This window comes from Neospora caninum, chromosome IX, assembly GCF_000208865.1.
Source record: "Neospora caninum Liverpool complete genome, chromosome IX".
NCBI classification, from domain to species: Eukaryota; Apicomplexa; class Conoidasida; order Eucoccidiorida; family Sarcocystidae; genus Neospora; species Neospora caninum.
The window spans coordinates 5,365,771-5,389,643 of record NC_018390.1 but is presented as its reverse complement, the minus strand read 5'-3'; the positions used below and the strand labels follow the sequence as shown (position 1 = coordinate 5,389,643).

The window sequence follows — 23,873 nt, the reverse complement described above, 5'->3', positions numbered from 1 at the left end:
GACTCCCCGAGGCATGCGATTCACGACGATCGACTCGGGGCGATACACGTGGAGCGCCGTTATCTGCGCGAGGACACTCGAGATCTGCTGGGCGGGCCAAAAAGGGGGCCGATCCTGTGTGTCTGTGGGTCGGAGAGTCGAGTCCTCGCAGGAAAGCGAACAGTCATAGCGGAGATAAAACACATTCTTTATCGTTGAAGAGAGGCAACAGACGCGCGCCTAGCGGCAGTGGCGAAAACACTCAAATGCAGGCGCATGCCGACGACGCGTACGCATTTCGCTCGTCCCTGGAGATGTTCACTCCCGCAAGAAAGTCAGAGGCATTTGTGGTCCGTGCGCAGATTCCGGCAAGTAATGAGCTGGCTTCACGATATGCGACAAGAGACTGCATGCGCTCCGTTTGCTACGCTTGATCTGGGAGACGGAGCATGTGGCGGTGGAGAGAGACTGGGTAGCGCGCAGGACTCGAGCCACGCACGAAAAAGGCAGCATGGGGCCGCCTGGAAGCTCGGGGCCTTGGGACGGATATTTCCAGGAAACACTTCTTCTCGGGAGGCAGATTTAGTGAGAACGTTGCCGACACGGGGACGAACAGATACGCATGGTCACACACTGGACGTTGCTTGGACCGGAGAAAGCGACAAAACTGGGGGTCCGACTCCTCTTTTATATAATTTAACTACGGCTGTGGCTGTAAACTATATCCTTACGGGAGCCCTATCAAGCCTCTTCTGCCGAATAGTTTTCAAGGAAAACCTAAAATTCGCATGTTTGAAGTGTAGCCGCTAACGTACAAGTATTTCCAACAGACATATTTATCTATCGCAGGTTCCGTTGATGCGCCGTGGCTGATTTTCTGCGAGTTGGACCCTCAGAAGGGTGCCGCGAGCCTTGTCCAAGGACAGGAGACAAACCCACTCTTTTGAACTCCAAATACCACCGTACCTGTGACCGGTTTTAGGGAAGACTGCGTCGCACTCCGAGTATCGTTTTGCAATCTAAAACCGTGTTGTCTTTGTCGTTTATATAAATCTGGTAATGCTCGTCAAGTTCCTTGTATCGAATTGGCTCGCTGAGTACTTTAGGGCGTACTGACGTCCACTGCACCAGAGTGCCGGAACTCAAAGCAGCGGTAGAGGCGGTGTATCAATACGAGACGTGGCCACCCATCGTCGCTTCGATTCTGTAGCGCAGAATTTGGTATGGAGAGCCTCGCCAAATCCACTCGGACTTCCACGACAACGCTGTAGCACGGTTCTGACCACGTGCCGTGCACGCATGGGTCACCACAGCAGCTGACAGCTTCTGGGCGGAAGATGACTGATTACCCCCGGCTTTCGAACTCCTGTAGAGGCCTATCTAGCCACCGATCGTTCCTTTCTGTGCTTTGCTTGAATCGCACGAGTTGCTTATTACTTACCCGACGAGTTCAGCATCCAGCGGACGCCGTGTGATGTGTACTCTCCGTTGGGCCGGAACGGGAAGCTGGCTTCAACTTTGACGCGCAAAAGAGTTTGCCGGACTGTCTGGAGTCCCGAAATGGGCGTTGGTTTTACCCCTGCGGCGTTTTCTGCATTGCTTTCCCGCTCGTTTCTCGCTCGCGAGAAACCGGTGTCCTGTAGCCGCAGGCGTTCGCGTTTCCGTGTCTCGTGGCGAGAATGCTGTCGGCGGATCACTGCCGTGCCGGCGTGCATCGTTTTCCTGCGGACTTGCTCGGTGTAGACTTGGTGGGATTCTGAAGAAAGCTGCTCTCTCTTCACTTGTCCCGAAAACTTCTGTACATTCCACTGGATCGCCCTTTCCTCTGTTTATGTCGCCTCGGGCTCCCGCGGTGGCGCTCCGCATGCGTTGACGAAACTGTGCATCTCTACGGGGGCGCGATTTTCCCCCGGCGTGGCGATTTCGTCTTTCTCACTTCATCTTTTTTTTCTCTCCTCTCTGTTTTATTCCGATCCCTTCTTCGTGGTCCTCTTACTTCTCGACTTACTACCTCCCTTCCCCTCCGACGAGGTCCTCGTGCGGCACGATGCGGCTGTCTCGTCTCGCGCTGTCACCCGCCGGTTTCGTTTCCTGTGTCTTTTTTTGCCTCGTGTCCTGCTGCACACATCGAATCCTCATTCTTTCTCTTCTTTGCTCCTTTCCCTCGTCTTCTGTCGCTTCCCCCATCCGCAGTCAAGGACTTTCCGCACCCTCCGGGGCGACACTCCACCCTGCTGCTCTGCCGTCACTGGCCGAGGCCCGCGGAAAGTGGTGCTTCGCCAGGGAAAAGCGCAGCCACACAGCGGACTCTCCCTTTTCTCATCCGCACTCTTTTCTCCTTTCTTCTTCTGTCCCTTCACCTCCGTCTCTACTCCCCTCTGTGCCTGGTCCCAACCTGCGCCGAGACTCCCCGTCTCGTCAGGTGTCTCACCCAGTAAAAGTAGAGCGTCACGCCTTTCATCCCGATTCTACGCCTTCCCCGTCGTCCTTTTCCTCCCTGCCGTATCAAGCTCACATCTTCCCCACCCGAGTCAGACTGCACACCTCCCCTTCGCCTCGCGACCTCTCAGAGCGTGAAAAACTCAGCCCGTCTTGTCTCCCGTCGCGGGCTTCTCTAGCCTCCCCTTCGCGTCTCGCTTCCCGCGCCTGCTCTCCTCCACTCTGCAATCTGTGTGTGGAAAAACACGAGGACGCATCTCCCGGTTTTCGCGTCCTGAGACCGAGCCAGCAGTCGAGCGAGCGTTGTCGTTTTCCTGGTTTACCGTCTTCGCCGTGTTTGTCCAGAAGACCGCCCTCGAAGGCGTTTCCAGAACAAAACGTTGCAACCCCCCGGGACAGCGAGGAAAAGGAGACCGGACATGCTGGAGTCCGGGGTCCAGCGACACGTTCTTCTGCTCAGCCGTCGCTTCTCGTGACTGCCGAGGGCGTGCGCTCCATTTCGGCCGCCTCGCCATTCATTTGCCTGCCTTCTCCGGCGAAAATCAACTTGTTTCTCAAGGTGTTTCCACGACCCCCCGGCGCAGCCTTTCATCCCCTGCTCTCCCTCTTCCACTTTGTCTCGCTATGCGACTACCTCGCCGTCGGCCTGCTGCCTCCGCGGCTTCAGCCAACGGCGGGGGAGTGTGGACCACGCTTGATCGCGAAAAGCGCACGCGAAGAAACGGGCACTCTCGAGGACGCACTCCGAGGAGCGAGCAGAGCACAGGGCGAGCGACGGGGCGAGACCGGGGAAGCGACCGGCGCTCAGGCGTCTCGCTCAGATGCGGAAACGGCCATCCGGAACCCGTTCCCCCCCTCGGCTTTCCCCTTCCTTTCGACCGTCGCCTTTCCCCACGTGTACGAATCGAAAGAAGGCGACCTTCTCCTTTCCTCATCGCCTCTCCCGTGTTCGGCAGAGAACAACCTGATTCTTAAGGCGTTCAGCGCGTATCGCCGGAACCTGCAACTTGCTGGGGAAGACAAACGAGCGATCGAGTCTGGGGGCCGAGCAGGCCGCCTTGCTCCTCGCTTCGTCGCATTTCTCCACAAAAGCATTCCCACAGAGGCTGGCCTCGGCGGCGCCTCCTCGAACGCCGCCACGGCGCTCCTGGCTGCATGCGCCCTCGCGCCGCCGCCCATCGGGGCTCTGCGCCTTCCTTCCCGCGGAAACAGGGACAGATTTCCCTCAGACGCTCCGCAGGAGCGTGGGTCTGAGTCGAAGGCGCCTCTGGAAGAGGGACAAGCTCGTCGGCTCGACGCTGCTCAGGTAGCGGCGGAGGCCCCGGTGGCGGCCTGCGAGCAGCGGGAGAGCGAAGGCGCAACCTCCAACCGCGACCAGAGGCTTGGGGTGAACCTTTGGGCACCCAGATGCGCTGGAGACGCCCCAGCTGGGACGCGCGCCTGGGACGCGCCTGGGGATTTCGCGGCAGAGACGCTTGGCACAAACTGGAGGTGCGGGAGTGCGAAAGAAGCGGGTGACGGCGCGGAGAGAGGGACGGATGGAAACGTGCCGGAAGAGACGCGGCAGTCGGAGTCGGTGTTGATGTGGTTGGCGCGGATCGGCGCAGAACTGGGCAGCGACGTCCCGTTCTTTCTCCTCTCGCGCGGCGCCGCCGTATGTACAGGGCGAGGCGAGATTGTGCGCGACTGCTGCGCGGCGATTGCGCGACAGTTCCAATGTGCGCTGCGTATTCACGACCAGGAGAAAGAAGCGGAGACGGGGCCGCACGTGGCGCGTCAGACACAGGAGACAGCGACAAGCCGGGACGAGACGCCAGGACAGAGTCCGCGGAAGGAAGCAGAAACGGCGGGAGAGCGCGAGGCGGGAGCAGGGGACGAGATGACGCTCCGTGTGTATATTTTTAAGCCGTGCGAAGGCCTCGGAACCAAAGCCGTGTATGACGCCTTCAGAGCTTTGGCGGAAGCCTCAGGCCTCACGGACTCGCGCGAGGCCCAACAGACACCTAACTCTCTCCACGGCGCCGCAGACGCCTCGCCGGCTGTGGATTTCGCAGCCGCCTTGCAAGGCGCCTCGCTGGCCCCTCGTTCTTCGCGCTCTCGGCCTCCCGCGCCGCTTCCCGGTGCTTCGCTGCATCCTTCTTTCCTTCCGGCGCTCTTCGAAAATGACTTGCAGAGGCCTGCCGAGACGCTCTTGCCTTCTTTGGCCCTGCTCAGCGAGCAGCTTCAGCGGTTCAAAGGCGGACTGGGTCCGCGCATGCACTCGCCTGCCAGCGGGCGGGATGCAGCTCTTTCTCCCGCACCTCGAGATAGGTCTGAGTCGCCTGCGACTCGCCCGTCCGACGGAGCCCACGGCGCGGTCGGCCTCGACGGCGTCTTCTCTCCTCTCGGAAACAGCGGAGAGGACCTCGGCGTTCTCCTTCTCGCGGCAGGCATGACGGGGAGCGGCTCGGCGTTCGTCGCCCTCACTGCAGAGCGCGTAGCTCGCGTCGAAACGGAGAGAAGTCGAGAGCCGACGCCGTGGAGACAGTTTCTCGAAGCGCAGATGGCCCGAGGCACGCGCGTCTTTCAGTGCCGCCTGGCCTCGAAGACCAGCAACCTCCAGGCGGGGGTGGAAACCGAGGCGGGAGATTCCGAGAACCGTAGGCACGGAAGGAACAAGGGAGAATGCGGAGAAGCAAACGGGCGGTCGGTGTGGCGAGGACCTCTACCCTGGTTTAGCAGCTGCCTGACTTTCGAGGAATTGGCGAGTCCCCCCCGGAGGCGCGCAAAGCACGCGTGAGTGCGCGGCCCTCGGCCTCGAGAGACCGAAGGGAGGCGAGGCTCCAGGAAAGACCCGGAAAGCGAGGGGAAGTGGAAACGAGAACGAAACTGGAATGTGGCATCAGGCAGTGAAAAAGAGGGACGGGGAGAGGGAGAGATCGCACCGCGACCTCTCTCCCAGCTTCTCGGAGTGACTGGACTACCAACTCGTGTGTTTTCTAAAAAAAGAGATTCCTGGGGTGTAATCGAGAGCATGCACGCAGACACAGATAGACACATATCTCCCTGTACAGAGATTTACACAGAGGGAAGTTGATACACACATAAAACTATATATATATATATATATATATATATGTATATGCATAGGTTCCTGTATGCGTACAAACGTGTAAGTGTGTATATATACATTACTGTCTCGATGACATAATGTGCTTTATGTAATCCATCTGGTGTTCAGATACGCACATCTGTATCTAGAGCTAGATCTGTCTTCCACACACCTCTTCTCTATCTGCATCTGCATGCGTACGCCTGCGTAAGCTTGCCGGCAAACAGGACGTTCCTCGACATCTATACTTTTGGACACATACGCATACACACATATATATACAGATATATATATATATATATATACGTATATATATACAGATATATATATATATATATATATATTTACATGTCGAGTTCGGTCAGTGCCTGCGTTTTGTTTTCCGCGGGTGCCTTTCGTTCAGTTGAATTGATTTTGTGGTCCGTTGCAGACTGCATGCACGAAGACAACAGCTGCATTCGCTTGCTTGTTCGAGCCTACAATGCGCACCCGACGCCAGTTCACAAGAGTCGCTCCAGAACCTGGACACGAGTTTTTCTGTAGCAGACAAAGGACAATGCCTCAAAAAGCGGATCAAGGGGAGTGCTGACCGCCCGACCCACCCATCGAACACGTGGAGCGAACTCGAACTCGCACGAACACACTTTCAGGTGCAAGTGCATGCGCATGCATGCCTCACAACCGCCTTCCCGCGCACGGCTGCTCGCTGCCAGTGTAGACAGTCGTGTTTAGCCTACCGCCATACCCACACACACACATTCAAAAATACGCGCACACATACCTCACGACGGACATCCACGCATGCGGAGGACACACGCCCCTGGACCGGTCCCAAACACACGCACCTTCAATCCTCCAACAGGGGATCTATACAAGAAATGATGTGCATCGGACATTCCGGTCGCGAAATGAAGGAAAAGCGCAAAGTTGCGTGGAACGCGTAGGAACACCGCGCGACCGGTTCCCTGAAAAGCTGACTCGTTGGAAAAGCAAGACTGGAAGAGAGGGACACGCTTGAAGAACTCGAGAAAATCGGAGGTTTTCGACGCCAGAGCCAGCACGCTGAGGCTGAGGCGCTCGGCGCCCTTCGTTTGCACAAGGAAAAAACGCGGCCAGAGGGGGGCCGAAGTTGGGCTCTCGCGGAACAGCTCCACACGGGAGGCGGAAAAGCGCGCGGCAGGCCTCCCCCGAGGCTGCGGGAAATCATCTTTCTCACGGCAAAGAGAAAACAGCGGAGACTTTCGTCCGGAACAAGCCCGCGACTCGGAGCCTGTTCCCGCGATCCCTGTTTCCCTAAAAACGCGTTTTCTCGGCTCCTTTCGCTCTCCGCCCCCGCGGGGATTCGAGGACCTCGAAAAGCGACTTCGCCGCGCTCATCACACAAAAGGGGCTGACATCTCACAAGAAGTTGTGCACTTGATCTGGCGACACGCGCGTCATTTCACTGCCACGGAAAGGACATGCCATTGAGAAGACCACACAAAACGACTTCTTCCAAGACACAGCCTCCTCACGGCGCAGGCATCGCGAAGGCCTGTTAGGCCTTCTTCTGTTCTCCCTCGACCGAGAGAGGTCGCTGATCTTTCTCCGGAAGAGACTTCTGCAGTCTCCGAAAACGGTGAAGCCTTTTTCGGGGACTGCATTCCCTCCAGAAGCGCCGCTCCCGCTGCGCGCCCGGACGCTTGCCTGCGTCCTCCGAACCCCGCGCCTCTCCAGGAAACTGTTGTCAGACGCCTTGCAAACGTGCAGCGGCGAGGCCCCCAGACGAGGCGGCGGTTCTCCACCGCGTGCGCTCGGCCGCCGGCGCTTCCGTCAGAACGACAAGTGCGGCACCGGCGGCGCAATTGCCGCAGTGAGGCGGTCCAGGGCGAATCTGCGCATCGAACATTCCGCAGCCGATAAAACGTCCCGTGGCCGCTCCACAAGCACTGGAAGACTGGAAGACACGTGTGAGCCCCGCGCACATCCAGGGAAAAGTGTGGAGAAGCCGCTGAAGGGCGTCCACACACGCGCGCCTCGACGCAGCGCCACAGGCCGACACTGCGCACGAGGGGGGCGATACTGCATGTGCATCGACCAAAGGAAGTCCACATTGCTTCCTGACTCTCTGCACGATGGCCTGCGCGAGGTGCATGCACGCGGACGATAGAAATACGGGATACAGTGGAAAGAGATCTACCTCAACTGCGCCACGAATATTTACGCCTGTGACAGAATGCAGAGATGCATATCGGCGCATGCTAAAAGGGTGCAAAAGGACCGCGACGGCCTCTGGGACCGCTATGGACTCGTAGCTCGCTTTAGGAGGGCGTTGGAAGCGCCTGGACTGAGGGAAAATGACAGATTGCCACGTTTTTCTGTTAAAAAACAAGCATACCTCCAGTAATTCATCTCCCTCGGCTTCACGTGGACAGCCTGGATGAGAGCCCACAAACCTGAAGCGAAGAAAAACAACACAAGTGCATGCGCAACGTATGGAGACAAATCCGAACGCACCGCCAGATACATCGATTTCAAGCCCAACACACCAAGAAACACACACGCGCGGAAACATACTTGTTTACAGTGGAAAGAAAAATCTAAAGCACACAGCGTGTATATCTGTAAAACGCTTCATTTATATATATATATATATATATATATATATATACGTTTGAGTGTACATATTCACATATATATATATATATATATACATGTCTGTATGGACGCTGTGCGTCCCATCTTAGAGAAGGCCCCTGCGCATGCAACTCGCATGTGTGCATTCCCCAGGTAGTGAAGGTGTACACACCGTCAATCACACTCAGATGCATTGCCCACGTGCATCTCCCTACATGCATGTGTAGATACACGAGAATAGGTGCATGCGAGTGTTTCGATCTTACCCCACAGAATGTTGCTGAGGGGGAAGAAAACTTTGATTTCGCGGCGGAGCATCGCGACTTCTGCCTCCACGTCTTGGCCGTTCTCTGCAGCTGGAGAATCCGCCTGTGCTCGTCGCTCTCGCAGCCGCAAGGCACGCACGTAAGTTCGCAGGAAGGCGTCGCGCTCCGCCTCCGTAGGGCACCTGCTGAAGTCGCACTCGACGCCTGCAGAGAGAAACGGAGACGCTTCCTCGGTACTGCATGTCACTGCCACGGGACATAAACGCAAACCCCCAGGCAGGCGGGCGACACGCGCACGAAAGAAACGAAGAGCCTGAAGTCTGGAGCACATACACTCAAGCCTGTCCACTCACACCCGGCTGGGCGACACGGGCAAGTCTGCGCGCATGCATGCGCAGAATGCATACAGCTCACCTGAATATTCGGCGAAGTGGTTCGCAATGTCGAAGCCACGCTCCATGAATCCGGAGTAGTCAAAGTCGATGAAACGCACGTCTCCTGTCAGAAACCACGATGCCACAATCCCAAATGGAAAAGTCACCACGTATCTACGCGAGAAAGCCGCGAGTGCGTCGAGCTACGGCCCCGAGAGTGCACAGAGACACGGCGGCGAGTCCGTCCGGAGTTCTCGACGGAGCAAAGTGGAATGGCGAGAGGAACAGTCCACGCCGTTCTGTGGGGCACACCACGCACTAACGGCACGGAGCTAGAAAACGCCGAAATGGAAAGCATCCGAGGCCTGGAAAGAACCCTCGCGCACCCTCGTCGGTTTTGATGATGTTTCCTGAAAGGAGATCACCGTGGCACAAGACGATGGGAGACTGGACCTCCTTCGCGAGCGCCTGCAGCTGCCGAAGGCGCTGAAGACAAAAAACCAAGTGCACAGGAACTTGCGCAACGGTATCGACAAAGAGCACCACGAAAAATGCTGGTGTCTCTAATTGAGATGCTTACACGAAGTTGCGGAAAGGGAAAGAGAGAGAGAGGAACATAGAGAGACGGAGAGAAAGAGAGAAAGGAACTGAGAGAGACGGAGGGAAAGAGAGAAAGAGAGAGGACGAGAGAGGGAGGGAGAGCGGAAGAGAACACGACGACGACACGACAGAGATAGAAATAGAAGGACAAAGAGAACAAGACTGACAGGGAGAGAGAAAGAGACGGCGAAAGAGACACACACAGAGAGAGAGGTTGTGGATCTCCGTTTTTCGGATGTGTCGCGTGCACGGACACCGCTGCAAAAAAGCGTTTGCGTCTGTTTTTCCCCACGACCTTTTCCCGAGGTCTCTCGTTGCCGAAGACGAGTCAGCCCTTTTTCGGTTACTTTCTGGACGGTTCGGAGTGCGACAGCGTTTGCGATGTCCTCTTGGCTTCCCCGTGCACACAGCATCAACGCCTTGCTCGCATCCGCGCTTTACGATTCCTGGTCTTCTGTCCTACCTCCTCGATCATCTCCAAGTCGAACAGAAGAATTCGACGAGCAAAAACAGTTCGCCTTGGGCAGTCTGCGTTCTCTGGACGCGCGTCGGGAGAGGATCCCGCGGCTGTCTCGCCACGCTTCGCACTCTCTTGCTCTTCTTTGCACCTGGTCAAGAAAACGAAGCAACAGGCAGATGCCGCGAATGGAATGGCGACAGAGACCGGGACGAAAAAGAAAAGACAGCAGGGAACAAGCAACAGAAGCGGAAAGAACGGGAACCACGCAAAGCGAAATGAGGTGGAGAAAGGTGCCGCGAGGCTCGAGAGACAGAGACGCACACTCTCTCCCCATCCATACACCCCCCCACGGAACAGACAGTATGCGAACAAGAGAGAGAAAACCCCCAGAAAACCCTCGCTGCATAGAGAGGACACGGTGTGCTTGCTCCGAGAAATACACATATATATATATATATATATATGTGCGAGTATGAGCGCCGCTCTTTTACTCTCAAGGTTTGCCTGAGAAACATACAGGTTGAGGAATTTCCACAGATATTTCCAGAGATCGGAGTTGCTCTCCTGGGTCGGTGCGCCGTCGTCCGCCTCGCTTCGCGTCGGCTCGGAAAGCCTCGAGGTTGGAGAAGTTGGAGTGGAAGCCAAGAGACACTCGGGCTTTGCGTCAATTGCATGCATCCGCGCCATCTCGCTCGCAATCTTCGCAGACTCTCGGAGCAGGTCCGTCGGCTCCAAACTTGCCCCCGTAAGCCAGCTTTCAATCAACCCACCACCTCCTTCCTGATATAACAGGAAAAAGCCGCGAAAAACCATTTCGCCAGAAAAACGGCGGGAAAGACGGCATCGGGAGTCGCGAGAGAACGACGCAGGCAACCGAGGAATCGACTCAGCGAACGCGAACCACATGCAGATGGACAGGCAGCTAGGGACCGAGAAACGGGAAAAAGATACGCACACGAAAGATATACTGGCGGAAACAGAGATGCTTAAGCAGGCACGCCGCACAGCGACGCGCGTTCCTCAAAAAACTGAGCAGCCATTTTCGAGCGACAGGCGTTCGTGAGTCCCTGTGGGGTAACTTGGTGTCCCTCTGCCGCTTACCTCGAAGGTTGCAAAAATCTCCTTGCCCACGTCGTTAGCTCCCAGCAGGCTCAGGAGCCGCAGTTCCTTATTTCGGTTGATGTACTTCCCCGTATGCTTCCCTGGCAAAAAACGCCAGAGGCAATGTGCACACGCCTCTGTGTCTTCACTCTGTCTCCCTCGGCATTTATATATATATATATATATACATACATATACATATATATATATATATATATATATATATATATATATATATTGTGCACGGGAAGAGGTGCGGGTGGATTCGGCTGTATTCGAGTGTCTGTGGTTCCTCGTGGGAGGCGTCATCTGCCGCGCGCAGTATCCTACGGGTTGGCTGACGCTCGGTGTCGCATCGAGTATCTTTCACTGGATCTCTCGAAAGGGCCGTCTCTGCCTGCCTCTATGTGGATATCTGGTATATTTGAACAAGGCACATGGTCTCGGCGTGTGATGCGAGTGTTTTCAAGTGTGTGGCTGCATTTCTTACCGAAGAATTTGACGGCGCAAGATTTTTTCGGGTCTTTTCTGTTCCACACGCGAACCATGCGGTTGGTGGATCCGACTTCGACGGCCTCTGCATCGAGCGCGTCAACTCGGCCGGACTCGACGCCGAGGGGGACAGCGGCGAGACGGGCGGCGATTTCCTTCGCCTTGGGGAGGATTACTGCGAGTTCCGCGCTCGCCCTCGCCGCTTCGCCTTTCTCTTCTTCGAACCCGTCCAGCAGACCACTGCCTGGGGCCGGCGCCTTCGCGGCTTCACTCGCCTCGCGCCGAGCCATCATGTGCGACTCGCGAGAGACTTCGTACGCGAGGAAGGCCTGGACGGAGACCGGGGCGCATGCACCCAGCGCAGTTCCGCCGTTCTGCGGGCACTCGATGCTGCTCGACGAGAGCGAGGAGAGCGGAGCAGCGGCTGTCGAGGCCTCTGAAGACGAGCGCGGAGACGGAGACGCCCCGCTCCCGCGGAGCGGGGGAGGCTGGCAGTCGGCGTGGCAAGTCATGAGTGGAAGGCGACGACACCGCGAAGGAGGGCGAAGATACGGAGAACGACGAGACGAACACGAGGGATGTGCGCGGAGTTTGCCGGAATTCAGCGGGTTTTCTCGATCGCTCGACTTGCCAAAGGCGCGACGACGCGGGGAAGGGAGAAGTGTCTCTACCGGGTGAGGGGAGGCGTGTGAAGACAGGCGGCCGGGGGTAGATGTCGCGCGCGAGACCTCGTGCGGTTTTCAAATGGAAGCATGGTTCGAGTAGAGAGGACAAAAACAGAGGCGAGAAATCGCCAGCTTCGCCAGGGGCGGGCTTCGCCGGAGTCGCGGCCGAACACGGATCCGTCGAGACTACCATATATAACCGAGTATCAACTTTTAGATGCACAGGTGGAGGCAAGACAAGAAAAAACGCCCAGCCGGGCGACGAGTGGGAAAGGCGAGACAAAAAGGGAGAAAAACCACAAACGACGGGCAGGGAGCGCTGCGGGCCACGCCGAGTTAACTCAGTTGCAGGCCAATCGGTTTTGAAATCGAAGGAAGGGGGGTTCGCGAGGGCAACAGCGAGAGGATTTCCAGCCCGTTGGAACCGATAAAAGGTGCACACGCGCCGGCTGGCGTTCGGCGGGTACACAAAGGGTGAAACGTGTTTCGCGCGAAAACAAAAACGGAGGCGTGACACAGTTCCGGGAAAAACCGCTGCCGACGCTGTCCCCTGGACCCGCCGGAAGCAACAGAACCCAACTCCGGGCGTCAGCGCTCGCAAAGCCGGACGACGATTTTCGACAAAGTGGAGGGCCAGAGAAAAGACACGCAGAGCCGGGGAAGAGAGACTGGAACGGCACGCGAAACTGGGAAAGACAGAACGCATGCACTTTCTTGTCGCGTGGTTCTACGCGCTCGCCGCTGCATGTTTTCGCGGTTCGCGCGAGCGAGCCTCGCTGTCTCTGGATCGAAAGAGTTCCGTTGAAAGGGTTCCCCGCGACGCATTTCTGCCATTCTCTCCAGGGAAATGTCCCTTTCAATCCGAAGGCCAGAAAGCATTCTGTCTCTTCTTCGCGGTTGTGGAGCGTCGCGCCGCCCGACGCGTTGGCTGCTACCGGCAAGTCCACGAAAATCACGTGCTGAAAGAGGGGAACTCGAGGACGACCGACGACTGAATTTTCTATTCTTGCCGGAAACAGGCGCACAAAGTGCTTCCGCGCATCTTCTTGTTCTCTCTCTAGCGTTAAAGCGTTCAGCGATGCCTTCAAAAGTGAATTGCTCCAAATAGGGAATCAGCGTGCGCCCCGTTGTGCTGTGTGCACATGCGCAGCGTCGATCCCCCTGGCTGCAGACTAGAGGCTTCTCAAGAGGCGAGAAAAGCGGATAGTTTCAGCTCAACCAAACTCCTCGGCTTTTACTCTCTTTCCCTCAAAGACGCATCTCACGGTTTACGCGTTCGCGCTTTAGATACTGTGTCTACGTATCCATGACATACCACAGATATATATATATATATATATATATATATATAGTTATAGAGGCATGTTGTATATCTAGAGATCTGTGCATCGACATATATACCTATGGCAACAGTGGAATATGTTTCTTCCGCTTCCTGCAGACGGTTGCTACATTCTGTGACCGCTCGCGTTTCTTGTGTCAAGCTCCTCGTTTCCCAGTGCTGATCGCGCGAGAGACGAGGGAGCGTCTCGCCAATGGAATTTCTTGATTTCCATTCAAACGAGAGGGTGGCAAGAAGTACCCCTCTCTTGGACGAGGACTGGAAGGCGTCAAAGGTGGTCCGAGACCGTGGCACGCGAGACTGAGACGGCGGGCGGTTTCTTGCCGAGAGGCTGATTCGTTCGCAGAACCTCTGCAACTTCTTTCAGAGGTTCTCTCTCTCCTTTCGCCAAACCTGCTTCGCATTCTCTCGCTTCCTGGAACTCTTGGTTCTGTCGACTGCCTGGTGTTGTTTTCGCGCCGCTCGGACTCGTGAACGTGGAGGGTATTCCCTGCTGCTTCGGCCCTCTCGCGTTCGCTTCGGTGTCGTGTTTCAGTCCCTCTCGACCTTGAGTCATCCTCCTGTCTTTCGTTTCTCTCCACTGCATCGAAAAACCACGTTTTCTTCCTTTTCCCTTCGCCGTAACTCGTGGGGGGGTGGGCGCAGCGGCGATCCGCAACGGCCGCCTACCAGCAGATGTGTGGAACGAAAATGGAGAAATTGAGATTTCCATAGGAATGTCCACCGAGTGCCGTAGAGCATGCAGTTACGACTAGAAGTGTGCACCTGCGTGTAGTGGCGTCTCTCCGCGTCCTTCGGGTTTCCCTTCACGCCGTGTTTTTGTCATCCACGCTCCCGTTCGCTCTCTCGATCTTTCCGAGGTCTCCAAACTGCTCGCATCCCCTGGAATCTCCGTCGTCGGAAAGACGCAATTCAACTCTCGGCGACCGGCACTGTTTGGTCGAAAGAGCCGCCGGCGGCCTTTTCTGTTCCATCTTCGGCCTGCCTTGCCTGTGTGGCTCCGTCTTGGCGAAAATGTTGGTATCCTTCGGCTTATATTCGGAGTTCCACGCGGAGGCGACAGGCGCCCCGTACCTTTGGAGGCCGTCGTCAGCGCCGCAGAACAGACGCGCTGTTTCCTCAAGGAAGGGACAAGAGGGCGAGTGGCGATCAGGCTTTCCGGGCCCTGTCTCCTTGCCGTGGGGGCCGTCGACTGAAGACGAGGCCAGCGGGAGCTGCGGCCCATCGGCGGCGAGCTTGCTCGCCTTTCCCCTCCTTCCAGACGCAAGAGAGTCCTCGCCTTTCTCCAGTGGAGACGACGCACCTGCAGCCTCGGAGGGCCCGGAGAGAGGAGGTGCGAGGGAGACGCGCAGGCGACGGCGAGAGGAACGAGCCAGCGCGAGACGGAGGCGATCTGCCGAGCCAGAGAACCCGGACGCGTGGTGTCTCCGGCAGAACAAAGAGCTCGAAGACTGGATCGCGCACCAGCTGTATGACGAGGACATGGCCCTGGCCCTCGCGGCGACGGAGAACGAGGCCGACGCGTGGCGGGGCGTCTCGGACGATGCAGATCCGTCGAGGGGGGGCGAGCGGCTGCATGTGTCACGCCCAACCGCAGCCGCAGATCCCGGAGCGAAACTCCTCAGCGACCGGATCGCCAAGGAGCCGCCGGCCTCTTCCCTAGTGTCCGGACAGACGGCCAGCACCGACTCTGCGGGTCCACGCCGGGAAGCCTGCGAGGCCGCGCGCGAGGCAGGACAACTCGGCAGATCTGGAGACTGCCGCGGTCACCCAGCTGCGGCGTCGACCAAGGACGCAAGGCAGACCGCAAACAGATCGCCTTCCGCCGCTGCGGAGTGTACAGACAGTCCAGCTTCGTCGAGTGGCTGCACGCACGGGGAACGCGCCGCCGCGCTGGGTGTGAATGGTGCGAATCTCTCGCCAGCCTTTCAGGTCGCTGAAGCGAAGAGCGCGCCGTCGCGACAGAGTGCGGAGACTTTCGGCGGCGGGGCGGAGACTGCTGGCCCGCCACTGCGTGAGACGGCTCAGACCGAAGACGAGCACGAACCCGGAGACGCGTGTCCCTTCTGGTGTGTGTGGACGCGAGAGTGCTACACGACCCAGCCAGTGTTTCACAGAGAAGGCGCGAGAAGTGCGTCGCTGCTGGAAGAGGCAGAAGCCTTCGTGGCTCGTGCGGCGAATGGAGCGACGATGCTCGCCGCCGGCAAAGCCAGCCTCCGGCTCCATCAGGCGCCTCGGCACCTCGCGCTGTATGTTTCGCAAGTGAGCTCGCGCATGTTCTTCGATCCGCAGTACCGGACCGCGTTGATGAGCAAGTACGTGTCGTGAAGGCTAGACCTTTCGAGTTTGTGAGATCTCTGCTTTTCGGGCGCTGCCGAGACACGCGCGGGAGGCGGGGAACCGCCGGCCCTGCCTTCCAGCGGTGGGGCGGTGCCCACAGGGAGAGCGGTCTCCCCCATCGTCTCTCACGCGTCGGGCTGACAGGCGTTGAGGTTGGAAGAGGCATATGCAGCTGCCGGTTGGGAGCGAGCGAGGAACCTCCGGACACAGCAGAGACCAGTGTCCGAGACAGCGAACCCCGCCGCGAGCGAGCGAGGAACCTCCGGACACAGCAGAGACCAGTGTCCGAGACAGCGAACCCCGCCGCCACTCTAGTGGACTGGCCTCTTCCTGCACTGGTCACCTGGAAATAATAGGCATTTCCTTATGCAGGCGTGTTTGTCTATTGTTTGTGTATAGGCATAAATCAATGTACACAGATTAACCTATCCATGTACCGGCATATGCACTGGTGTCTAAATATGCATGCCTTCATGGGTTTCGCAGGCACGTCCGAAACAGGCAGGATTTTGATATTTCCCGCCTTTGAGACTTTTTAAAACGCTAGAACGCCTCGATACTGCACCGTACACTTTGTGCTTTACAGCTCGAGGGTCCTACAATACTCAGCCCTCCAGTGTATCGGCTTCCGATCTCGTTCTGCCTACTCGCCTAACTCCACAGACGGAGCTAGAACGTCGGGTTGTCTGAATTGTCGGCAGGGATCTTTCTTCGAAAAAAAACACTCTTTAAGCGTGAGGAGCACCGGGTGGCAGTCTCAGCCTTTCCCCCCTCTTCCGGCTAAGTCTGACTCCCCCGGCAAAAATGGGGAAAAAAGGAACATAACGCCGCTGCCCTCCCAATGCTCGTCGTCGCGCACTCAGACAGCGTAGACATCCGTGGCGCTAGTCCCGAAAGGTGAAGCGGGCTATCTCGAGTACCTTCTAGGTGTCCCGGCAGAAGTATCAAACAGAAAACGTCTAAATATCCCGGTGAAGGAGTTCGTTCTCGACTCGAATCTTCTGTGGGAGGGCGCTGTTATGGTACGCAGTGTCCACTGACGTGCAGTGCAGATTTAGCACCAGTCTACAAGTTCTGTCACTCGTGCGTTTAAACGGCAGTTAAGTTTTCTCCGCTCCGTTACATGCACCGATCAGTAGCTATCAGCAAAAGCGGCAGCCAAATGCCCTGTTGCCGATACCAAATTGTGACTCATAGGTTTCCACGTCCTACCGGTTTTCACGTATATCCTGCGAGTTGCACGACTGGTGTAAGCCTTAATGTCTCCTTTTACCGGATCCACCACTACCTCCTGTCTTTCGGGTAACAGACGCCACGAACCGAATGCCGGGTAAGCCGTCACAGACTGAAGCATTCGGCAAGCGAAAGCCGGTGGATGCCAACCTCGGGCCCTGTGCAGGCAGTGAGGTGCCGATCAAGAGTGCGTTTCCATGAGTGTAGACGCTCCTGCTTGCGGAGGCCAGAAGCTCGCCGACGAAGTCCTCAAGAAGACAAGGCATGCGTTTGGGCAAATGTGTGCGGCGATTGATAATCCCGTTGCGTTCCGGCCCTCCAAGACAGCTGGTAGAATGGGAGGCGCGTGACGACGAATGATTGAACGTTCCATCTGAGCAAGGGAACCATTTTGAAAAGCTACTGCAATGGCTTCGTTGGTGTGACATGTGAAATACTCGGTAGCCGGCACACACCCTTTCGGAGGGCCGGGCCGTCCTCAACTGCGGTCACAAAAAAGTTCAACAAAATTAAACACACACACACACACGTGCTCATTTGGCACACAATCCCCAATCGCATTGCTGCAAAGACCAGAAGTCTTGATCAGAACCTGCGCGTGAAAGGCACACACGGGTTCGCTGAAAAAGCGTCGTTCCTACACAGGACAGTCAAACCACACCCTTCTTCAAAGCGGGGACAGCGAATAACGTCCGCGGTCCCCAAAATATGCAGTAAGCAGAGTAGGAACCGAAGCACCCTGGAACCCACCGTATCACTCCGACAGCGATGCGAGTGACTCTCCAGCTCATGCGACTGGTTACTGACCCACAGTTGTACGCGCCTTGGAAAAATGCGTCGGTCGATCGGTGCGATGCGTGGTTCTTAGAGCATTTCCAGTCGAAGTCTTCATTTCCCGCTATCGCTGCTTCTCACGAAGAATTCTGTCCACCACCTATCAGGAAAAACAGCACAAGTGGCAGTTCTTTACATACCGCCTTTAGAATGCATGATTTTGGATCTGTGTCCGTCAGCGGCGTCCGAGCGCCGCAGGGCAGTCAGTGAGCACGTGGTCCGTGTGTGGAGAGCCCATATGTGCCCGCATGAAACGCACGTAATTGATACAACAATTGTGGCAATAACGCTTCAGCTAGGAAACACGAGAACACCTTGAAGCCTTTACAGATCCCGGTCGCCGGAAACGCTTGCGAAGAGGCGGGGCTGATCAGAAACAATCGAAAGCAGACGATCTGCCAAGTCCCTGCGTCAGCACAAAGTGCAGGGCCCTAGGAGAGAGCATAATTGCAGCGATCCAGAAAAAGTGACGAGCGCTCGACCTCCTTTAATGAGTTGAGACGCATGTGAGCTATTAACAGTAGACCAACTTACTTGAACCGGGATCAAGCGACGAAGCAGTCGATCTGCAGTAAGGCCTTCAAACTCGACGCAGTCCTCCAGCCGGAAAGGAGCTTGGAACGTTCGCGTCTGAAGCATGGTGTTGAAAGAGCCAAATAGCAAAGACACCTGCTGGCACCATTGTCGGAACCTGCCACAGACGCGCAGGCACCCTAGACCAATCTTGCAGCTGTGTGTGTGTAGGTGCGAAGTCGAGATACTGCAGGGATCTTTGTAGACCACAAACGTGGTGTGCTTTACCACGTGCGCACCAAGAAGACTCCGCAGTGGGGCTCCGGGTCATGCTTGGCACCACTCACCAAGTCAGTCAGGTGTCCAACCGTTCCGCACCTGACGGCGATGTCAGCCGCCAGCTGACGAATATACGTGCCTTTCGAACAGGTGACGCTGATAGCAAACTGCGGCATCTGCACGGTTGGGGAAACACAAAAGGATTTCGAATGCCTTCTATGTCACCCGACCCCCGAGGGAGACGGTGCTGACGTCGGCAGCGAGATCGCCGTCGAAACAGTCTTATCCGTGGGCGCCTACGACATTTGCGCTGAAAGAGAGTAACAATGTGACTGCCTGAAACGGCAAGCGTTTTCTATCACCTCTGCTGACTGATCTTGTTCTGTGCCTGTAAACCTGGTAAAACTTTTCGGGTCGGTCGGTCAGTGGGCGGTCCTTTGCGGCAAGGCAAAACTACAGAAAACGGGGTTTCAAAGGTGTACCTCGAACTGGTCTTCGTCGACGACTTCAAGTTTTGAGATCTCGATTTCGCAGGGCTTCGGGAGCGACGTATGTTTGAGAACAGCCTGCTGGAGCGTCGAGCTTCTGCCTCCGCTCGCGTGGGGTCGGAGAGCCTCGGCGAGTTGCTGCCGCAGTGCAAGCGGCGCAACAGACGCCTGTCGTCCTTCAGGGCGGTGGCCGAAGAACTCGTGGCTGTCTGCTTGTTCGTCAATGTGCGGAAAAGTATTTTGCGATCGGCGGTCTTGCTGCTCTTGGAGGGATCGGGCGATGTCGTACATTCGGACTCCGTTCACGCGTTTCGCTGAAGGAAAGAATTCCAGTTCAAGTCGCGGGACTCCAGGTGGGGTATACGTCCTTCACAGGCATTGTTTGTGCGTTGGGGCAAACCCCTGTCACGCCCAGTGGCAAACTACTGGATGTTCCAACTGAGTTCCAGTGACGAGTGTCTAGACAGCCTGAGCACACAATGTAGGTCTTATGGCTTCACAACAGGGGAGAGGCGCAACTCTGTGCTCAGTCCGTCACCGCGTGAAGGGACTGTGAACCGCAGTGTACGGAACTGGAAATTTACCGGAGAACAGCGGAGGCTGCTGCAGTTGTTTGCCCAAGAAAGACGGCAGCACGCTTTTTAGCTTGGCAAGGGTGACGTGACGCCAGTCTTCTTCCGCAACGACGCGGCCCTAAGTACACACAGCAGTGGAGCGTCAGTGAGGGGTCAGGTTCTCAGTCAACATTGGATACAACATTGGCAACGGTACTGGACACATGGTGAAGATGTGGCGTGTCCCTTTTGGTTGCAAACAGGCCGTTCCTGCCACACAAAAGAGAATCGTCGGCACAGCTTCCGTAGCATGTGTACGCATGAGGAATTGAAAGGCGCGGGAGAATCGCGGGGGAAACGCGTCCCCTCCTAAGGCTCTCAATCCCAAAGTGTGGCAGCGAACTATTCGGGAGGCGAGTTCAGTCGTGCCAAGCAGTGTGTCTGTGTGGCAAACGTGAGATCGGCTCTTAGAAGAAGCAGGTCACAATCGGTGTTCGTGAACTATCCACAAGGCGTGAAGGAGAAGCAGTTCACCACACAGTGCGCACGGCATCTCACCTCACAATCGAGTGTGTCGGTTGCCACGCCCAGCCGGACAACGGCCTTGTATTGTTTCCAACCTGCGTGCGAAACAGGGTGGGGAAGTGCGTGTGTGTGAACAAGGTTCCTCGATTACCCAAACTTCGCATTGGTGAGGCGTGCCATGATAACAGTTTGCGGTGTGACGCGCCGTTCGAATGCTGCATAGTTGTGGTCCGGCTACGTCTCGTCGCAGGCTCGGCTGTCCTCGCGTGAAACCATCAAACTTTCAAGTCTTCGAACATGAAATGCGCTCGTTCGCACTACTGGCGCTCCGTCGTCTTCGCTAGTCTTCTTCCCTGGAAATACGCTTACCCGTTAAAAAATGCCGCAGCCTCTTAGTTCCTTCTCCAATGCCCAAGACCAGCACACCTAGCAGAAACGGGTACAGCCACGATGCTTCTTAGTGAAATCGTATCCGGAGCGGCGGAATGCAAAGGGGTGAAGCCAGTAGCCAACCCAAACACATCGCGTGAGTTGCACTGTTCGGGCTATGCCTGACTCTGTCTCGCTATCCGACGGCAGAGATTGAATTGGAATGCGTTCGGCACCGGGAGAAAAACCGGCCGGAGTGTGGAACCGACTCCTGTCTCATACGCCCTGCAGGACAGCTACGCAAATAGTAGTTTGACGTGCTTCTTGCAGGCAGCTCTGACATCAAGGCAAGAAACGGAATGCAAGGATTTGGTGAGTCGCGAACAAGTCCGTACCTGTGGCCGCCGGATCTAGAGTACCCCCGTGTCCAACTCCAGTTTTCCGCCTTCCTTTCCCTCCATGCCTTTCTCTCACTCCACCGCCTGGCTGGGATGGGCCAAACGGCAGATCGTCCTCGCCTAACAGTGCCGGTCCCCTCTCCGGTGAGTCTCTGTATGGCTTCAGAAGCTCAGAAACACCGCGACAGACGTCCATAGATGTGATGCCTTTGGGTTTCACAAGGCCGACAAGACCGGCTGGGCAGTCTCGTTGTCTGCGCATTTTCCCACCTTCAGCGGGGAACGCCCAGAGAGCTGGCGCCTCGGAACAGCGCTTCTCGCCATTGTGCTGCGCCCTGCGTGCCCAGCACTTGACGCTTCTGGTGTTCACCTCGAACAGTTCGGCGAGCGCAGCACATGCCCCTGTCCGTTCCTTGGCTGTACAGAGACAGGCAGTTTCCAAATAAATGCCGCTTCTCAGTTCTCCGAAGTCGCTGCCTCCGCCAAGCCTGACCATGGAAGCCTTTCGAGAGGGACTCGAGCACCCGGACTTGCCATAGGAACCCACACAGAGCCTGTTCGATTTGTCAATGCTTGCAAATTGGGGCGGGCAAAAGCCAAGGAGGAGCACCCAAACGTTGTTTGCGAACGTGTCTCCCCTCGACGGCGGAGTCGAAAAAAAGGGTGACCGGTTTGCTGGGGCCACGCTTGTGGCAGACCTCTCTCGCTGATATCTGTCCCGCTGAGTCGGACGGTTCCCCGGGGTGTTGCATTTGGCGTTCACCAGGGAAAGGGTCATCAACGGAGGAAACCACCCATTACGTGGAAGCGGCAGCTGCTTGAGAGCTGGGTATCCTGAGTGTACAGCCGTTGACGTGAGGAGTGGGTTAACCGTCAGTCGCCATTCAGATAACGCAGTCACATACCGAAGTGATCGGGTGCCGTCGATCCACTCTTTCAAGCACAGGGTAAGAACGAGATGGCAGAGGAGTGGGTACATCACGTATAAAATAGTCAACACGCTTCAGTTCTTCTCAGTTCAGGGTTTCTGTCTCACGCGCTCTGTGGCCATAGCTGCAGGGGTAGCCTGAAAAGACCCAGTTTCACTGGCGGCCTTCCAGGTTCGACGCGAATGGCCACATGAAAAATGCCCCATATTCCTTCGAAAGTCTTGGTGGGTCGGCAGCTTCCATCTGTTTTCCGTCTAGCGACTGATCAACACAAGAAGTGGGTCGGAAAGAACTATTCCACGCCGGCAGACCGGTTCACATCCTGGAGGGCAAAGAAGAACCAAATAGCAGCGTCACCGACACTATTGGTGAATACGCTGCGCGCATCGTCGTCGCCCGAGTTGTGTTGACTCGAGACCGTGAACGACTGGCAAAAAAGGAAGAAACGCTTTTTCGAAAGATATCATTCTTCTGTTGTCTGCGAAGTCAACATGGCGTCCCGTCCCAGTCGAGCGAGAGCACACACACCAGCTTGGCGGCATGCAGTCACTCCTGTACACCCTCGGGACAGGTGACCACCCGACTCACTAATACGTCGACTGGACGAGAGTCGGCTACCTCTGACCCCTCTAGTCTTCTAGTAAACAAAACGTCATCGTTCCTTTACTGAAAACGCGGCTTCTTCAGGCAACACCATGGGTACGCGCCACAGCACTGACCCCCCTACACCCCAATAACCAGTCGGTCCAAAAGGCGCGGGCAACGGGATGCAGCGGGTACGCCGATAGCGAGAGCGCATCCTCATTGAGGAAATACAAAGACGCATGCGGCGGAATGCATTTTTCCGGCCCCACTGGCTTCTTTCGTCCGTTCAGTGTCACCAACAGGGATCTAACGAAGAAGCTCCAAGCTGAAGCTGTACACACCGTCAGAGTGTCACCTCACGCAGAAATGCTCCCCTCCATACGTTAAAAACGGCCGCCGCCCCGTGGCAAAATGGCGTTGTCAAGCAGGGGTCTTTTTCGAGGCACTGCATTTGAGCAAGAACGGAGTAAACCCCGAAGACTGCGAAAAGAAACGGACTCCTGTCTTCAGAGTCATTCTGCCAGTCCCACTTCCGACGCATAATGTGTGCCGAGACGTTTATCAGTCAACCCCCCATCTGGTAAAGGCGACAGTCGACTCCGCTTCTGGACGTATAAAGAGTGCTATATCGATTAATCGTTGAAAATCCTGGCAGAATGGATGACCTTGCAGGCCGTAACCACGCATCTTGGTTCATACCTCCAATGTGGACACGGCGGGCAAACAATGCAGCATCGTGTATACGGAAGGGTGTATTGCTCTGCATTTTGTTGAGAACTCGACGATCATCTTCAGTTGTCAACCTGGGTAGCATCGTCGCGACAGAAGTAGATCGGAGTGCCCCCAAACCTCGACCTCCACGGCCGCACACGGGCTGCAGAGGCCGGTCCTCGTCCTCGGCGCATCGGGAGTTGGCGAGCTCAAAGTAATTAAGATCACTCCAATTTTGTCTGCGTACAACAGTGGCACATTATCTTCTCGGCGATCGTTCCGCTTCCCTCGAAAGCTGTGTATGTTCTTCTCTGTAGTCCACTGTCGTGTGCCACCCTGGGTGAGAGGCTGTAAAATGATGCCGTGCACGTTTTTGCCGTCCACAATTGCCGAGCTTTTCAAACCTGTGCTGAAAGCTTCAAAATGTATGGCAATACCCGAAGACTTCCACGTAGCGAGTGTGTTTCTCCTTTTGACTACCCATAAACGGCGAAACCGGGCGTATTCGTGTTGACGGCGAACCCCCGGAAACACTGCACGCTTCCTCAGAGAAGAGAAGGAATCTTCGTGACCATAGGACAGACTATGTAGCAGCCACAAGGTGCGAACACGAAACTCGCAAGGTGCAGGTTCTTTGTTTCCCTGAAAGAGGCCGTTCCAATTTTTGAGTAGTGAAATGCGAAGATGCAA

The 23,873-nt window shown here is 56.3% G+C and overlaps 4 protein-coding genes across 4 annotated transcripts; 2 read left to right on the top strand and 2 right to left on the bottom strand.

Moving 5' to 3' along the window:
* Positions 1 to 1,658: 1,658 nt before the first annotated feature.
* Positions 1,659 to 5,197, top strand: NCLIV_044740 (putative 4-diphosphocytidyl-2-C-methyl-D-erythritol kinase; the record flags this gene model as incomplete). Its single annotated transcript, XM_003881397.1, has 2 exons — positions 1,659 to 1,727; positions 2,879 to 5,197. The coding sequence occupies 2 exons, from the start codon at positions 1,659 to 1,661 to the stop codon at positions 5,195 to 5,197; spliced, it is 2,388 nt and encodes a 795-aa protein (XP_003881446.1).
* Positions 5,198 to 7,321: 2,124 nt separating this feature from the next.
* Positions 7,322 to 11,930, bottom strand: NCLIV_044730 (gmck2p, related; the record flags this gene model as incomplete). Its single annotated transcript, XM_003881396.1, has 9 exons — positions 7,322 to 7,382; positions 7,887 to 7,944; positions 8,392 to 8,637; positions 8,806 to 8,889; positions 9,152 to 9,251; positions 9,829 to 9,973; positions 10,343 to 10,605; positions 10,927 to 11,027; positions 11,417 to 11,930. The coding sequence occupies 9 exons, from the start codon at positions 11,928 to 11,930 to the stop codon at positions 7,322 to 7,324; spliced, it is 1,572 nt and encodes a 523-aa protein (XP_003881445.1).
* Positions 11,931 to 14,439: 2,509 nt separating this feature from the next.
* Positions 14,440 to 15,753, top strand: NCLIV_044720 (conserved hypothetical protein; the record flags this gene model as incomplete). Its single annotated transcript, XM_003881395.1, has 1 exon — positions 14,440 to 15,753. One exon carries the CDS (start codon positions 14,440 to 14,442, stop codon positions 15,751 to 15,753), a length of 1,314 nt encoding a protein of 437 aa, XP_003881444.1.
* A 2,143-nt stretch (positions 15,754 to 17,896) lies between these two features.
* NCLIV_044710 (putative tRNApseudouridine synthase B) lies at positions 17,897 to 21,454 on the bottom strand (the record flags this gene model as incomplete). The annotated part of the gene is made up of 7 exons (XM_003881394.1): positions 17,897 to 17,932; positions 18,367 to 18,523; positions 18,634 to 18,800; positions 19,107 to 19,426; positions 19,697 to 19,805; positions 20,225 to 20,286; positions 20,956 to 21,454. The coding sequence occupies 7 exons, from the start codon at positions 21,452 to 21,454 to the stop codon at positions 17,897 to 17,899; spliced, it is 1,350 nt and encodes a 449-aa protein (XP_003881443.1).
* Between the last annotated feature and the right edge of the window lie 2,419 nt (positions 21,455 to 23,873).